Source organism: Lissotriton vulgaris, chromosome 2_1 (assembly GCF_964263255.1).
Source record: "Lissotriton vulgaris chromosome 2_1, aLisVul1.2, whole genome shotgun sequence".
NCBI lineage: Eukaryota > Metazoa > Chordata > Amphibia > Caudata > Salamandridae > Lissotriton > Lissotriton vulgaris.
The window spans coordinates 788,181,439-788,199,597 of NC_141687.1; the positions used below are offsets into that span (position 1 = coordinate 788,181,439).

General features: G+C 44.8%; 1 protein-coding gene across 1 annotated transcript in view; it reads right to left on the reverse strand.

The window, feature by feature from the left end:
• Positions 1–18,159, reverse strand: part of LOC147731162 (dynein axonemal heavy chain 11-like) — a 962,811-nt gene that overhangs the window by 90,035 nt on the left and 854,617 nt on the right. The window contains exons 17-18 of the mRNA XM_086954157.1: positions 3,196–3,312; positions 2,525–2,611 (exon numbers count right to left, since the gene is read on the reverse strand). Coding sequence (XP_086810283.1) covers positions 2,525–2,611; positions 3,196–3,312 — 204 coding nt within the window. The remainder of the gene's footprint in view (positions 1–2,524; positions 2,612–3,195; positions 3,313–18,159) is intronic.

An 18,159-nucleotide genomic window follows, 5' to 3' on the forward strand; every position in this document is an offset into this window, starting at 1 on the left:
TCGGATGGAAATAAAATAACACCTAAAATGTAAACTGGGAATGGTTTAAAACGAGAATTTACCTTAGCCACACTACTATTCTCCCTATTGGTTGCAGATCATGGAGAAACCGAAAATCAAAGTGATGCTGACACTCCGAAACTAGGTTGGACTCTGAGGTCTTATTTTAGCATATGCATATTACCTTGTCACCCTTTTAACAAACACAAATTAGCCCACAAACACAATTAAGTTGTCTGCAAGAGCATATTATTCAGAACCATTTAAAGCTAAATGACAGCATCATTGAAATATTGACAATAGCAGCCTTCATCCATAACTTTACTGGTTCTAGGTAGAATAAAAATATTATACCTACCTAGGAGTGAAAAAAGACACAACGTTTACAAGGAATCAACATATTAAGAAAGTTACAAATTAAACTACGGAAGCTGTTAATGCTATTTATTTAACGATTCTCAAGAAAAGTCAGAGGCGGGGCAAAATAATGCATTAATGCAATTATCGTAGCCAAAACAACCAAAACACCAACTACTATCATACAGCGGTGTATGGTGGTGTGGTCTTCTATCAACAAGCACTAAACAAATTGGAGAAACAAGTTGAGGATAGTCACGCTGCATTGTTGCATAAGACGAACTCGGCATAACAACATTAAATATCAGTAAAATAAATTAAATTTTTGATTGCATACATTACGAGAAAGAAACAGTAAAAAAACTCGGACTAAATGAAAAGTAACGCAAACTTAAGTAAATGTACTGTGTTGAAAAAGTAGGGACATAACTTAACTGATAAATAAACACCAGTTACCTCTTCTAAGGGCCTGCTCCACTACAACAAACAGGAAAGGAAAGTCCTAATAAAACTGCAGTTAGGCAATACCACTATGAGGGAAACATGGAAATCGCAAGAGAATACAAAAAAACAACAGTATCTAATTGACACCTATCAATGAAACTTCAGTACTATGAGGACTTCACTCTTAATCCTTAACCAAAACTACCTTCCTTAGATTACACATACCAATCTTAAAATATACAGACCACCAACCTTACAATTTCAAAATGCACAAAGAAGAGATCAAAACAAGAAACTATGGTGATTTTGCAGTTCAACAGAAGAAACAACTGAACACATCATTTGCTTATGTCCCTATGTTAGATTTAAGGAAGAAGCATGTAAACATTAATTCCGAACTCTTGGACTAAGAACTATTTTGGAGGCTGTGCAATCCAACTTCCAAGGCAAAAATGCTAACCGAATCGGTTCTACAATGTCATTTTTAAAATAAGTGTCCAGCAGGTTGTTATTGTATTAACAAAAATGTTGACATTTGTGAGAATTAACCTATTATTTATACATGAAGTTGTAAATGTTTTTAACTAACTAATACAATATAGAATGTATCTCCCAACCTACTGTTTGCAGTTGTGATTCATTCTAAGAAGGGATGGTTTAGATTTTACTTTCTAATTTTTTAATGAATGTAAGTCCATTGCTCGAACTATGAGCGAATTCAAGGTCTCTTCCATGATGATTGGGAAATGACCGAGAAAAACATGCAAAGTGGTAATGATGTATGCAGTGAAGTATGGCTATATTGCTATTCGAGGGCCACATGAATGTTACCTCTCGTAGGGGAACAAATATTGATGCACCAGCCCTATTAAATAACAGGTGTGAGGGTAGACTGGACATTCACCCCCTTGGGAGACTGTTGACAGATAACAGAAGTTTAATTTTACCCAACTCCATTGTACTCAATTAATGACCACAATAGGGTGAAACCTAAATGGAAGCGGCATGTTTCTACCCCCTAGAAAAGCGCAGACCCCTGCAGCGGGTGCTTTAGTCCACTGAGTCAGTAGGCCTGGCTATACCCTTGCATTGGAGCAGTGGAAACATTTTATTCCCCTCTAATTTCGGAATGGTTTATAAATGAGTAAACAATGTATTTTACAAATACAATGCTTAATTTTTTCTTTAGTTTGAAGAATGTATATTGAGAACAAATTATGCCCTTGAAAAAGTGAATGTGTTGCGAGAAACACGCAGCTTTTAGGGGTTCAAGACACATTGCACATATTGCAGGGATTATCACTCGAGCTGTTCATAATACCTCAATTTTTGATAATAAAATTAGGGTTTGCAATCAGTTTTGGTTAAGAGTGCGAAAATGTGTTTATAGACAGTTCGAATATCGTTGGCAATCTTTGGGGAAAGACGGAGGGTGCTGATGGCACTTCCAACACACAAAATAACTGCAATCCGGCACCCTCATTTACATAGCTCTTTTTTTTGTTGCCACTGTCTCTCGCCACTAAACCAAAGACACCAAAATCATTAGCTGTCCAGGCCCATTGCTTGGGCTCCTAATAACGACTAATGACAACACAAGATTTAATATCAGATATTTAAGGAAAAATCTGAGAAACCGAAAATACATAGGCTGCCTGGGGTAATAATCTTATCTTTCGCAATTGGTTGAGCCATAGCAAAACATAACAAAGGCCGTGTTTACCTTATCTATGTGCTGGTAAGGATCTTCTGCGTCAAATCGAAAGATGATGTCATTTTTAAAGCGATTTCTGAACTCGTGCTGCTTCACCTGAAAAATACACATTTGAAGAACACAAAGAGACACACAGTGAACACACCGCAGAATTGTTTCATCAGCCATTCGGTAAACACGTCCCATCTTCTTAATTATTTATACGCTGAACTTCGCAAAGGCTCACAAGGCGCTTCAAGGCGCCCACGAGCAGCATCTCGAATCATTCACACCATAAAGCATTTCGTTTCAACGCCTCACTTTTTTCCCCTTAAATTTCCCTTAATCATAATCAGTTTCAAAGCAGCTCACTCTTGTCAGCAAGCACCGTGTGTCGAGGCACACAACATTTATTCTATCCGTATTTGATCTTAGAACAGTGGTGCTCGGTGTAAATTAGGAACAGATTTGCCATAATTGAGGATAAAGGAGCACGGAGGCCTCACTCCCTCTTGGTGAAGTGGTCTTTTAAGTGATCAGATTCGCCCGGAATACATTAGCAAGAAACATTGAATTGTTATCTGTCGACAGGCTTTTTTTCCAAGAGTTTACAATTTCTCAGTTCACTGAACCTTACCTTCAGCTTGTTATCACAACAAAACGAGGAAATCATGCGGTTCAGCGCACAACGCTGATCTCACCTCGAAGAGTACACATTTTCTCCTGATAACAGACACTTCGCTGGCTTGCAGAGGCGCCACTTCATGCTTTACAGCGAAGGCAATCTTCTTCAGGTTTTTCCACTTTTCTGGTAATTCCTAACAACAACACAAACAGATATTGTTTCCTGATGGATACTTCAAACAGCTGCTGTCATGTTACTTGTCTTGCCACTCTCTCTTCAGCATATCCGACGTTTGTGAAGGGCACTCTGCTCTCCTAAAAGTGAAACATACCCATACACAGCAAGACACGGGAATAAATACAAGTATAAAACAGTGCGTATTAAGACTTGATACCATCCACAAAGGACAGTAATTATTATTTGGCGCGCAATGAGTCAAAAGGACAATAAACTGTGTTAATGCCCAACAGCATGTGAGGAATAAGACAAATAACGCTATAAGGAGTCTCCCCTCAAACTCACTCCACATATAGTCGCTGTATGTTGTCATGTCCTTGCTACCACTTTATTGAATTCTTGAAATTTAAAATGCAAGCAAACAAATGTAATTAATGCATTCATGCAAAACATTTTGATTGGCTGAGCCACTTCCAGCATTCGCTAGAGGGTGCTAATGTAAACTTCATACCTTACTGAAAGGAGCGGACAACTTCATAAGATATTTGCCCAGCATCCAAGTTATGAGTCCCTAGCTGAAGAAGACACATGCCTTTACATAAAGGCTTCTCCTCTTGCTACTAATAGCATTACAAAAGGACTTATGGGTTATGAGTATGTCCTCAATTCCCCTTGCTCCCACGGTCCAGCTGATGCAGAATGACAGCTTCTATAGCAACACAAACTGTACTGTAGGTGAATGTTTGAATAAGTTCAGCAGTCCGTCTAAAATCTTTATGTGTTGTTATAGTCACCCCCAGTCAGAAGATAATGCCCAGATATGGGGCCTATGCTCACTATGCCAATTGACTCAAGCTAGCCTGGCTGATGAGGTGTGATAGTCCGAAACTAGTCCCGGGGTGCTTGTTACCTGCAAAGAGAAGACCAGGCCGTTCGGGCTGGACTTTTCCCATGTGGAGCAAGGTCAAGACTGATTTGCATATGGCTGGGTCCAAACTGGAATGGCATGGTGAGTAAAAAAAATGGATTTAGGCCCAGATCTCTAGACTAGTGGCGAATGTTTGATAATGTTCAGCATTCAGTCCATCATCTTTTTGTGTTGCTATAGTCACTCCATATTGGACAGTTATGCCCAGATGTGGGTCTTTTGCTCACTATGCCATTGGACTCAAGCTAGCCTGGCTGATGAGGGGTGACGCCAAAACTGGTCCCAGGATGCTTGTTTCCAGTCCAGGGAGGACCAGGCCTGGCAGTCCAGTGGACTTCTTCCCATGGGGAGCAGGGACAAGACTGATTTGCATTTGACTGGGTCCAACCTGGAATGGAATGATGAGAAAGAAATTGTGGATTTAGGCCCAGATTTCTGTAGTGGAGTGAATTTTGACAGTGTTCAGCATTCCGTCCTTCATCCCTTTGTGTTGTTACACCAAATCCTCATTGTGTTGTTATACCAAATCCCTTGTTTTAGTTTCTTTGGGATCAGACATTGCCTGCAGGATGGATCTTGAAAGGGAGTTGCCCTACGGAATGACCAGCTGGGCAAAGTTAAGCTATACCACTAAAACCAGGAGCTGGTCTGCGGTGACTGCACACCTCGAAAACGGTTGTCAGTGATTTCTTGAAAGCCCAGACTTTCTCATGTGATAACCTACATTCCCCTGTAACTGAATCAATCTGAATACTCAGGCAAACTATGGTCATGGCTGGGCCCTCTGTTTATTGCTGTGCTAACGGGACACCAAAACTATCCATAAGCCTGATGAAGAGCAGAAGAGAATCAGCACATCTACCAGATCATTTTGGACCCAAAAATGAGAAATAGCCAATGTAGCAAATGACTAATTGGGTACCTTAAACCTGAGAGAAGACCCACTCAAGAAAAGTGCTTAAATGCACAAAGTAGGCGCATAACACTCAACACCCCATGGGGCTACATTTATCGTAAATTAAAGATCCTTCAAAGTGAAAACCCAGCAGGTGAAAGTAATCCAGGTGCACTGGGAAAAGATGAAATGCTGACTCAATGTCAGCTCTAGCATTGATTGCACTGCATCCCGGCCGCCCCCCCAGGAACCTTAATTTGTCAAGTGCCCCTTCCAGAGAATCATACTGTAGTGAGCAAAGTTTTGGGAGATTTCATGGTTGCCCAACCCCATATGAAGGGGCAGATAGGTTGTGTATGAATCTGAATCCCGTGGGTCTATTATGGTGGACCAACCCTAATGAAGAGCAGACAAACGCATTATAATAGGCTATCAAATGGTCCTACACTTCACCCAGACCCACCTCCTTCTCGATCATTTTCCGTACAATGTTCTTACCAATACTCAAGGGTTACTGATTGTTGCAGAACCAAGGACCTTCTACCCATGTGTCCAGTATTCTGAATCCACACGAAAACCAAAATAAAGCTGGTGAGCTACAATGGCTCTGGGGTAGAAGTTCAGTCAAGGAGTCAAAGCCAATAGAGATACTGGAAAGAGGACCTTCACAGATGGGAATCCCACCAAACTACATCTAACTCCATTTGTCTTTGGATTTTTGGGAAACATTTGAAATACCATCCTGCAGAAGGAACAATAATGCTTGAATTTCCATCTACCCTGATGACTGGTACAAGTCTTTTTCTTGAAAGCCTACTAGAATCATTTTTCTCATTTCCATAATGTAGCCAATAAGGACTGATACCCCAAACCATTGCTCTTCTTCAACATCATGAAATGCAGCCAAAACGTAATGTCCATCTGATCCCACAACATGACCTGATTAGATGTTTTTTCCTAACAAAAAGCTGTAGCGTAAAACTTCCAGCATGTTCCCCCAAATTCCTCCTATGCACTCACAATCTTACTTATCTATGAACCTAGCTCAGATAATTCATCCAGTAACACTGACTGGAAGATGGTATAACCTTTGAGCCAATTGATCAATGTCTCCTCTATTTTAGGCTTTTTCCATCTGCATGAACATTCCTTTGATCCATTTGGGTCTTTGTTTATCAGTTTCACAATTTTCAGTTCAAAAAGGTCTAGATATTTCCTCGTCTTGATCTTATTCTTTGTCTCCTTCATTGTGCATTATGGGACTGGGGGAAAGTGGGCTTAGGTGAGACCTTGGCCCATCTTCAATGTTCCTCTTGGACTAGCATGGGAAGGGATGCCTCCCAGACTGAAGGCTGATGGAGCTGGGTCCTGACCGAGTGGGAGGGCATGTGTAAAGTGCAAAAAATACATTATTTCCTCAATGGAACCTAATACCCCACAACGACTACTAAGTCCGCATTACACACTCTTGCCTTCTGCTTGACTTGTTTTGGTAACATCATGAATCTTTCCCTCAAGTGACATATGCCCTGAATACTAAGCACAGTGCAAAACCTGACTTGCAATTGAAAATGAACCCGTACTGTTGCCAATAAGTCACAATATAAGCATATTAAGACTTCCAAGTACAATCCCCGAGGCTCCTTGTTTAAAAACAATAAAACAATAATAATGGTGCAATAGAACCTTTAAAGTATAATCTCAGTGACTCCCTGTTTTACATTAAAAGAAGGCCTCCTAAATCACTCTGTGACTATTTTCACTTTCATTAGTTAGTGCTCCTCAATATTCACTAACCATTAAACACTATAATTAGCCCGCATTGTTACTTTACACTTGACCACTGAGTCACTCAGCATCAAACCCTTAGCCCTCCGTTCAAGAGTCCAAAGGGCTTACGCTAATCTTGGCAGTAAGGATACTCCGTCACGACAGAGTATCCTTCTCGCCAAGATGACGGTCTGCCTGCCGAATTTAGATACAAGCAGACCATTGGTGTAACCATGGCGGAGGCTTCTTCGTCTCTACCTTAGGTACACCTCTTCGATGGAATAAGGGCCATCGGAGGCTGACATCTATATCAGCCTGTATAATTTAAATGGGCGGATGTTGAGGTCAGTTTTTCCTGCTTATCACTGCCAGGAAAACACTGCCGGTAAGGGGCAGTGAAAGTTGGCTAATGCCCCAGTCATAATGGGAGATATTTCCCATGTCAAGGGGGGCATTTGTATTTATTTTCAAAAAGAAAATCCTGCTTCAGGATTTTCTTATTGAAAATGAAAAACAAAATAACTTTGATGGACGGTTCCATCGTTTTTAACAGAGCTAAGCGCCAAACTTAAAAAAAGCATTGTGAGCAACCGTTGTTCCTGCCAATGGTTTAGAATTGACCACCGCCTTAGGGGTCAACTCTAAATTTGGTGAGTGGGGTAGTCTTGACCTGGCAGGTATTAATTCCTCTGCCAGTCCAATGGAAATTACTCCCTCCCCCAAATATTAAATCGGAGCCTAAGACTTTAACACATGTCTTTCCCAAACTCCCCAGAAGAAGAACTGCTCTTAAAACAAGCACTAAGCACCCTTCAACAACCTGAAAAGGCAAACTGTGGGCATGCAAAGTTGTCCATATCTGCCTTCTTGGTCTCCCGGATGGGCTGACAATGCACACAGAAAAATGTGCCTCCTGGCCCTGATCGGGTAAGATGCCTAAGGGCCTGATTACGATCTTAGCGGATGGGATACTCCGTTACAACAGTGACTAATATCCTGTACACTGTATTACAAATTCCATAGGATATAATGGACTTGTAATACAGACATGGCACCCCAACCTGGATCTCTCTGGCAAAACAAAATTTGAAAAATTAAATAACTGGCTCCATGAAAAAATGGAGCACTCTTACCTTACTCCCACAGCCTGACACCTTGGAAAAGTCTTAGGTAGGAAGAGGGTGGGGAGCAGCGGCAGCTATGGCAGCAGCAAAAAAGCACAGTCAATGGCAGGAGATAAGCTTCACTCCACAAAGAGGATCCAAGTGAAAAACAAAAGATCCGGACGCTGGGGAGTAACCGGCTGCTTTTGAGGTCATCAGGGGCACAGAGTGGCAACACAGGGCTATCCATAATTTAAGCACCCAGCAGCCCTCCCAGGCGACCACATTGATCCTGTCAGCCAATAGGTACAAGGGGCTACGTTTGTGGGGTCTCCTGCGCACCAAGTTAAAACTAAAACAATAGAAGCAGCCATTGGACAGCTCACGATCCCTCCCTCCTCACACAAGGCTGCTGACACCAGTACCCGGGGGCTGCCATAGCAGCAGCCTCCTTTTTGACCATTCTGCGACAGCAAGAGTTGCTAGACAGATGGGATGATCCACCATCACTGGAAGTCAGCAGAGGTAGAGGTGAAAAATATTCTGAATGCTCTGGTCACTGAATGGTGGCATTAGAAGGAGCAACGTTCCCCAGTGTGCACCATTCCGCCACAGTACTCATTCAGTAACAAATAAGGGCAGATCATGCAGAGGCCCAGGCAGATGGCTGGACTTTCCAATGTTTATAAAAAAACTTTACAGATTGAGTCTATGTTCTAATAAAGGTGATGTACTGCTTCCAGAGTTTTATAAGGCTGTGACCAATTCATCCACAATATTAATTCACTCAGCTGTACTGAACCCCCTTCTTTGTCGCTCAGAGTCAGCTTTGGGTAACTGTCGCCATTGAACTGCGGTGATGCAATGCATTTAAATATCCACACAGCTTCATCGGACCTATATGCGGGATTGCCACAGACATTTCAAAAGGAAATGTAAAAGCCTGAATGCCTTAGTATCTGCTGCATCCATATTATACGAGAGAAAACACACAGTCCTAATGTATTTCATTGAGTATGAATAATTTCTTCTGCCACATTTGACACATAGGGCACATTATTCTTACATTTCTGGAGAGCATGGGATGTAAAGCAATTGAAATGCAATTAGGCCTCACGCTCAGTACATCTAAGTAACGTGATGGCAATCCATCCACAAATGAGGCAGGAAAAAATTCATGGTCTTTAAATCTCACCTTAAGAAAAAGCATTTCCATCGTAAAAGTGTGTTTTCCAATAGGCATTTAGACTGCATGAGAGATCTGAATTGAAAAGCAAGCAATCACTCGCAAAGGTCAGCAAGCTGCAGACCCAGCATAGGTCTATACATTTCTAAGAAATAGGCCACCAGACTCTGGAAGGAGCAGCAGATTCACGCGCAGCACCGCGCATTGATGGAGGACTAGACTCGAAATGGGGCCTAGAGTTCTTTATGAAATTGGCTCTGTGAAAGTTAAAGCAATCTGATATAATTGGAGGAAGAACGCTGACATTTGATGAGGTATTCTTGTTCACGCTTGGACAGGTCTCGGTGCTGACATTTTGGGTGCGCAAATATTTTTATGCTATAAGTGATGTTTGCATGCCGACAGATTTCTCTTTTTGCTACTTTTGTACCTATCGTTAATACTGTTCTGGAATCCTTTTGTGTTTTAATATGTGAAATACGTGACGAATAAATGACATACTATAAACACAGCCATATTTTCCTGTGACATAACAGAAAAGTGAATTGGCAGTGTTTAGTGTCCAGTGCGTCTTTACCTGTTGTACTAAACACCCATGTGATGATTGATGATAACGGTCTTTCAACCTAATTTGAACAACCCAAGATCACAACCACTAGAAGACACACAATTGACTGCAAGATGGCATACACGTCCCATTCAAATCTTACACCAACACTGTCCCCATTAGCATGGTTCATGTCACTTTGTCGAGTACGAAATTAAAACAACTCCCCTCCCACCCGACGTGCCCTGCTTTCCCAAGTTTAAAATTGAAAAAAATAAGCTAGACTCTACTCTGCATGTGCCCTACAACCCCAGGTTTTTTAAACAAAAAAATGTCTCCATGCCTCTGAGTCTTACTCTCTCAGGCTAATCACCAGAATCATGCTGCCTTCAGGGCCTCACATGTCCTGCTGCTGCACAAAACCTGTAAAACACGATTTGTGTTATCCATATGCCTTAATGCAATCCCTCTCCCCCTCCCAAAAAAGAAAAAAAAATCCTTGAACTACATGTGCACTAAATCTGCAGCAAAAAAAACAAGCATTTACAAAGCAAATAGGCCTTTCCTTGCACAGCTATTGCGAAGCCATTAAAAAAAGAATAATAATGTATTGCACGACTATGTCCCAAAAATAAAACGGAATATTCACTGTCATGTAAACGGGGGCGCCCTATGTGTATAATAAAAAGGTTAAATTTAAATGTCATTCACCAGTGCAGCTGTTCAACTAGTAAAGGTTCCAAACAATAAGTCTATCCTTTGTGCCAGGCTTTTTATTATTATTTGTGCAGGAGGAAGATTAAATTATTTAAAAAAACACACTCGGAGCCAGCTTTGCAACAGTGGAGAACGGAACTATTTAAGGGAACTGTGGAAATTGTGCACAAGCTTTGTACAGTCACTCAACGTGAAATGAGCCAATGGTTAAAGTGGGGTGACCAACCGCCCCATGCTCTGTTGCCTTGGTGGGTGGAAGCAAAATATGAGTGACAGTTTATGATACCAACACATGAAACCCTCTTACCAAAAGTCCCTCTGTTTGCATATTATGTGTAATCTTTTTTTTTACACTTTATTTATTCATTTTTATACCAAGATAACAGTGGTTACAGTGCAACATACATAGACACTTATGTAGGATATTATATAGCATTTAGGTACGTACCTACAATATCAAGGCTAAGTCAATGATATCACACCGGTAAACAAAAATACATCAAAAATACATGATGGTTACTAACATTGCAATGGACAACATGCCTTACCCCACCTCCGCATCCTCTATTCCCCTCAGAGGGGGCGCGCTCGTGGGCTGCGTATTTACTGGTGTGGTTGTTACATCTGGTGTGTCCAAAAGATACAGGTGTAGTGGTTGCCAAATATCTAGGGGTCTCGGCGCGGTGGTTGTAGTTGCGAATAAATGCCATTGTTTGTGCTACAATTTATCATACTGCGCAGCCATGTCTTGATCATTGGTACACGCTTACTACCCCAATTAATGGCTATTTCGACCTTAGCAATAATCAATGGAATGGCAGCATAATGCCGCTTGGATCTGGGGAGGTTGTGGACATACCCAAGGAGCGCCATTAGTGGCTTGGGCACAACCGTAACCATCAACATCTTGGAACCATCCCACCTTTACGCAGGTCCATGTGAGATGCACAAAGTCAGCCTCGGTGGGAATGACATTTCGGACATAGATAAGATCAATGTGGTGTAACGCACAGGGTGATTTATACGCCCCTCACAAGAACTTGAACTGCAACAATTTATGCCTGTGATTTGGTTAAACTCGATGGATTTGTGCACAACACCTACCCCATTGTGTATCAGTGATGGGGCGCCCAAGATCTTTTCCCCACGCCCCACGCACTGCTGAATCCCAAGTGGGCAACAGCGTCACTGTGGCCTTATATAGTCTAGTCACCAAGTGTGTCCCATCCCCTTCCTTAATGATACCGGTCAATAGTGGAAATTCTGGCAGCTCCAACTTGCAGCTGTATATAGTGGCTCTCAACGCTCTCTGTAAAGTCTGGAGTATAAAGTGATCCATAACAGTTTCATCACGAAAGTGAGGTTATTCTGTCCGGGGAAAAAACATGCCCTTTGGAAAGAGATCACCAAAGGTCACCAATTAAAACTTAGCAAGTGTGCGCTTCACAAGTGCCTCCTGCAGGATAGGGATCCACCCATTACCAGCCAGGTGGACGAATACAAAGGCCGTGAGCCCGTGATATTTTCACTGACTTATGCCATGCCCAGCTAGTGGTAGATAAAGTTTGAATATCATTAGGGTCCCGTGGGAATCCTACAGGCAGCAGGGACCCAAGGGATGCTGGGAGTGCTAATTCAGCCTCTGGCCGTTGATAGGGTGTACGTATATCCGTGTGATACCAGTAGCGAGCAAAACTTGCCTGTGCCACCAGGTAATAAACTTGTAAATTTGGCACCCCAAACCCACCCCTTTCATAAGGTAGCATGAGAATGATCCAGCTAAAGTGGGCTGTTTACCTCCCCACACCAACTGTATCAGTAACGTACGAAGAGTAGAAAAAAAGCAATTGTACAGTGGGATTGGGATGTTATTAAACAAGTACAAAAGCTGTGGGAGATCCACCATTTTGATAATGGCTATTCTCCCTGCCATGGACAGGGGCAAGGCCAACCACCTATGTACTGCCCTAGCCGCTGAAGCACCGGACCGTAATTCAATTGTAGGATACGTTCTTTATCTCTATGAATCTGGATCCCGAGGTACTTAACAGAGTCTTCATTCCAAGTAAGGGATATTCACAAATTTTACGACAGGGTGCCACAGTAAGCGGAAACACCTCTGATTTCTTCCAATTAATAGACAACCCGGAGAGACTGCCATACTTAGTGACCTCAACCAACAATGGCGTCAGGTTATCATCGGGCTGCCGGACATATTATATAATGTCGTCCGCATATAGCGTGAGTAATAACGGGCCAGTGTTAATATATTAAATTGTAAACCCCTGTGGTAGTGTCGCTCCTGTAGGTGGCGTACCAACAGATCCAAGGCCAGCATGAACTGTAAGAGGATAAAGGACACCCCTGTCGTGTACCGCGCGCGAGGAGAAATTCAGGTGTTAGCGTACCATTGAGTCTAATGCACGCTGTTGGTTGCATATAGAGTAATCGCACAATTGCTAGGAACCGGTCAGGCACTCCTAACCTATTCACTGCAGCATAGAGGAAAGGCCATTCAAGCGAATCAAATGCCTTTCGGCATCAAATAGTACAGCAGCTGCCAGGACAGAAGGGTCAATTTTATGCAGGGTCGCAAACAAAGTGCGAAGGTTTAACCAGTGGACTTGTTGGAGATGAATCCAGACTATGCAGGAGAGATCAGTTTTTCGATGATGAGCGTAAATCATGTGGCCAACATTTTAGCTAGAACCTTGTTATAGAAATTTAGGAGCGAAAGGGGTCTGTATGATCCGCAGAGGAAGGGGTCTTTACCGGGCTTCGGAAGCAAAATGATGACCGCCTCCCTTACGGTGGGTTGAAGCAACCCGTCGTCCATCGCCTCCTGATGAACATAAATTAAGTATGGCGCCAGGACATCCTCATACTGTTTATAAAAACAGCCTCTGAACCCATCCAGTCCCGGAGCCCTGGAGCCATCCAGCGCATCAATGGCGTCATTATGTGTAATCTTTGGGGAAAACAACAGTCTGGTGAGACAACTACTATTGTATCAAAGGCCAGGTCTACAATGGCATGATGTTGCCTTGGGTGCCATGCAGCTCAAAATAAAAGAAAATCATTTTGCCTCCAGGTACCAATGTGGCTTTCTCCACCAGACCGCACAAATGCTTGCTCATCATGAATCTTATATGTTGCTCCTGAGCCAAAATAAATGCATCTTGTACCATGTGGCCCACTTACTGCTTCTCAGAAAATCAAAATTGCTCATGTTAGGGCACCAAATACACTGCTCCCAACACTATGCCTCCAACGATATGGCTATCATCAGGTCTTTCACGCAGGCTTCACAGGGGGCTCTAGGGGGGTGGTCATATTAGTGCACCGTAGGGTTCCCTATGTCCATTCCACTCACTGGATAGATACACAGGGCCGCTTTATATTTGTTAATGGTACAATAGGGGAGGATTCCATTGTGCTTGGGTTGTGTGTACGCCCCGACCCCTCTACAGTGGTCCCTTATTGAGAAGATTTTTGCAGTATGGGCAGACATCTCGAATGTACTCACAGTGGTGGGCAGTGATTGGAATGATGTCATGGACAGTGCTCGGGATAGGTACAGGCCGGGGGGGATGTGGGGCAGCTAATCCCACCAAATTGAGTGACATGATCAGGAGTCTAAATTGGGTGGATACCTGGAGACATATGCACGGCACTCAGCGAGACTATACATTTCTCTCCGCGTTTCACAAATCTTTCTCCAGGCTGGATTACGTATTTGTCCCCAGGGCGGCAATGGGTAGAGTGGAGGCTGCAGACATACTGCCGCGCGGGCTGTCGGATCACTCCCCCACTACTGTGGACATATGCTTAGACAGGCGGAGACAGCCGTTTTGCTGGCGCCTCTCCGTCTGGCATCTGCAAATGGCAGATTATCAAAAACACATGGGCGAAGCCATAGTTCACTACCTGACCGAAAATGTGGGGACGGTGGCGGATAAGACAACGCTATGGGAGGCCATGAAACCCACATTGCGGGGCGTAGATATTGCTTGGTGCGCAGCAGCTCGGAGGAGGCGCAGGGTGGCCTTAATTCAGGCTGAGGCTGAGATCAAGGACCTGGAGCATCGTGGAACTGCCGAGGGAGAGGACCGGACGGTTGGGCAGCTATTGAAGGCGCAGCAGTCCTATGCCTCCCTATTGCTGGATGAGGCGCGACAGTTGTGGCTGGCGACCCGTATTAGAATATACCAATGGGAAGACATATCGGGGACGATGCTACACCGACTGTGTCAGGGCATGTTTCAGGCACAGACCCTCCTGAGGATACAGGATGACAATGGGTCTACTGTCACAGATCCCAAAGAGCTCGCCGAGGGCTTTGCTGCTTATTACGCAGACCTTTATGCCCTGACTGAATGCATTTCCGCAGATTTAGTAGACAAGTTTATTGCCGATCTGCCACCGCGGGCAGTTTCTGATGAGATACGAGACCGCCTTGAACTCCCGTTGACGGAGGAGGAGCTGGGTACCGCCCTGGGTGAGCTGAACACTGGCAAGGCTCCCGGACCCAATGGGTTCCCCAGCGAATTCTTTAAAAAATGTAATCTACAATTCGGGGCCCAATATAGGGGCAGTGGTGAAGGAGGCAGGGAACGAGGCTGCCTCCCTCCGGACTGGATACATGCGGAGGCAGTGGTGTTTCACAAGCCCGGTCGGCCCCCGGAGCAGCATGCCTCATACCGCCCGATTTCTCTGTTAAATGTGGAGGCCAAGATATTGGCCAAGGCGTTGGCTAATAGGTTATTGCTGTACATTGCAGATCTTATACACCCTCACCAAGCTGGCTTTATGCCTTAACGGGCGACACAGCACAATATCCGGCGGGCTCATGTGGCGGTGGCGGCAGTTCGGTCCACGGGGGTGCAGACGGTGCTTTTCCTGGCCGATATGGACAGGGCGTTTGATTCGTTAAGTTGGATATACCTGTTTGCGATCCTGCCCCGGCTTAACTTCGGATCCCACTTTATGTCATATTTAAGATTGCTATATACTGATTTGACGGCTTCAGTCAGGGTGGCCGGGGTCACGTCCTCGAGCTTTGCTATTGGGAGGGGTACCAGGCAGGTCTGCTCCCTCTCGCCCTACCTGTTCGCCTTGGCTATGGAGCCGTTGGCGGCATGAGTAGGTATGGACGCGCAGATGCGGGGGTTTGAATGGGAGCACGGTCTGTCGGATAGAATAGCGCTATACGCAGATGATGTTCTGTTCTTTTTAATGGACCTCAATAGGTTGGGCCCTGTCTCCTGCGCATCCTGCAGATCTTTGGCGAGACTTCGGGCTATACATGAACCCACGTAAATCTACCCTTTGGGTGCTGGGGGAGCGGCCCGGAGGTCGGAGACTGGGCCTCAGCGTTTCAGGTAGCAGTCAGGGGCATTAAATATCTGGAGGTGTTCCTGTCAGAGATTCCCACGGGATCTTGGGAACGGAATGTAGTGCCGGTCTGGGAGCTGATCCCGCATGCCCCGGACTATATATGGTAGGTCGGCCATCTTTAAAATGGTAGCATTGCCTCAGCTGCTCTACCAACTTCAAAATCACCCCTACCATATCTCACCCTATTGGTTCCGACAAGTGGCCTCCGTCTTAGGACAATTTCTCTGGGTGGGAGGTACAGTCCGGGTGGCGTTAAGTACCTGCTTTTGGTCAACGTATTGTGATGGCTTGGCAACCTCAGATGTCCTCTCTTATTAGCAAGCTTCGCATCGCCTAGTGTTGAATGAATGGTGGTATGAGCACAGGGGAGACCCAGCCTATGCCCTGTAACGGTCTCTGACGGGGCCACACACGCTGCATACCATTCTATATGCGGCACGGAGGTGAAAGGCGCTGCTGTCAGTTACACAGGTAGTGTTTGAAATTTGGAAACAAGCCCTTCGTCGAATGGGGTGGTGGAAGACCCTGACTGAAGAAACTCCCCTTTGGTATAACAGACGTTTACCTGGCCTGGCGACATTACAGGGCTTCACGGGGTGGGATGACATAGGGATATCTAAACTGGGGGATGTCATGTCAGGGGTGTCACTTAAGTCCTTCCAGGAGCTGAGCACTGAATATAATATGCCCCGCACTCAATTTTTTAGATACCTGCAGTTCCGCCATGCTCTTGCCCCGTTCCTGGAGGGTGAGGTTCCGTGACGATCATAAGTGGTGTTTTCGACTCGCACGAATATTGTCAAGTCTGGTATCTACGAACCGCAAATGACGAGTTTAGTGGGTGTACGCAGTTTCGCTGTGCTAACCTAAACCATTCGTTTGTTTCGTGGGTTTCTACATCCGAGCCCACGGGTTCCATCTTAGATGCGGCATCCATTTTTCTTGCCCTCAAGTAGCCAGCGAACGGACGCTGTCCGCTTCGCGACCCTGGGATTCCCAAAACTCTTGCGGAAGACACGTTTCCTTTGAAAGTGTCTTTATGATGAGGGGGATGATACTGTAAGGCAGATGGCCCCGCTCGAGGCTCATCTTGCCGTGCCGGTCTATTGTCTTAGCCGTGCATCTCATTAGGCACGTCCCTTTGATGCTTGCAGCTCGTGTTTCCCGATACCACCCCTTTTACACCCTTTCCGATCTCCCCACTGTTTCTGCCTTCCTCTGCACCTGTCCCTGTTCCTTCTTCGATTTGTTTACTGCCAATTGGAATGTACTAATGGTGGGAAGATTGTTTTTTACAGTTGGGAACCACCAAATGTTTCCGTACTTATGTTCCGGGTCCTGAATACATGAAAGCAACCCCCTTCTAGTGCTTACGATGGGAACCAAGTTGTAAACCTTTGTGTATCATGTTAACCTATGAGAGAGATGTGTATAAAAGGAGCGACCCACAGTAGCAATTTGAATCAGGCTCCGTGAACCTACATGTGATGTACTTCTCGTGACTTCTGTGTTCCCTGCAGTAATAAACCTCAAATCTTTGACGCCGAAGGAAGTGTCCCGTGTCTCTGTCATTTGTACGCCGGAACAGGTTACCCACGAAGGTTTCAGGTGTTGTCCCCTGGCACCGCTGGGTCTTAGAAAAACCCAGTCCTTCAGTTGGCGCCCACGTGGGGCTGCATCAGTGGTACCGGTCCAAGCCCGATGATCGTGAGGAACTTCGTGTGAAATCTCCGAGGGAAGGTGCACCCCGCTTCATCGATCCTGTTGTCGAAACAAGTGGCCCGACGACTTTTCCCGCGAAGATTCCCGCCTCCTGACGGCTGCGACGGACTGCTGCCCTGACTGTAGACCTGTTTTGGCGCCTGGCGTAGACCGTGGTACAGCGAGACGATTGACGGGCCTTCCTGGTGACGCCATCGATCTTTGAGTTAAGTATTTGTGGGTCGCTCCCAGAGTCCTTAGTTGTGGGTGCTTAGTTGTTGCATGGTTCCATTGCATTTGTGGTTCTTAGTACTTGGTTCTTTGTTGTGATATTTGACGTCTGCAGTCGCCAAAAACCGAGGGTTTTTGCTCTTTGCGGGGACTTGGTAAATCCCGTAACCCTTGAAGTTTGTGAAACTCAGCTAGTGTGCAAGATGCCTGGCCGTAGTACTTTGTTCAGTTGTTTTGGTCGTTGTGGTGCGGATTCCCGACTGGAGGACTCGTGTCCGATACCTCCGGTTGGAACTCCAACTTATGAATTATATAGCAAGCATGGGTTAGGTCCGATTACCTTTAATGAATATTGGATTCGCTACACTAGAAAGGACGGTGTCCTTAG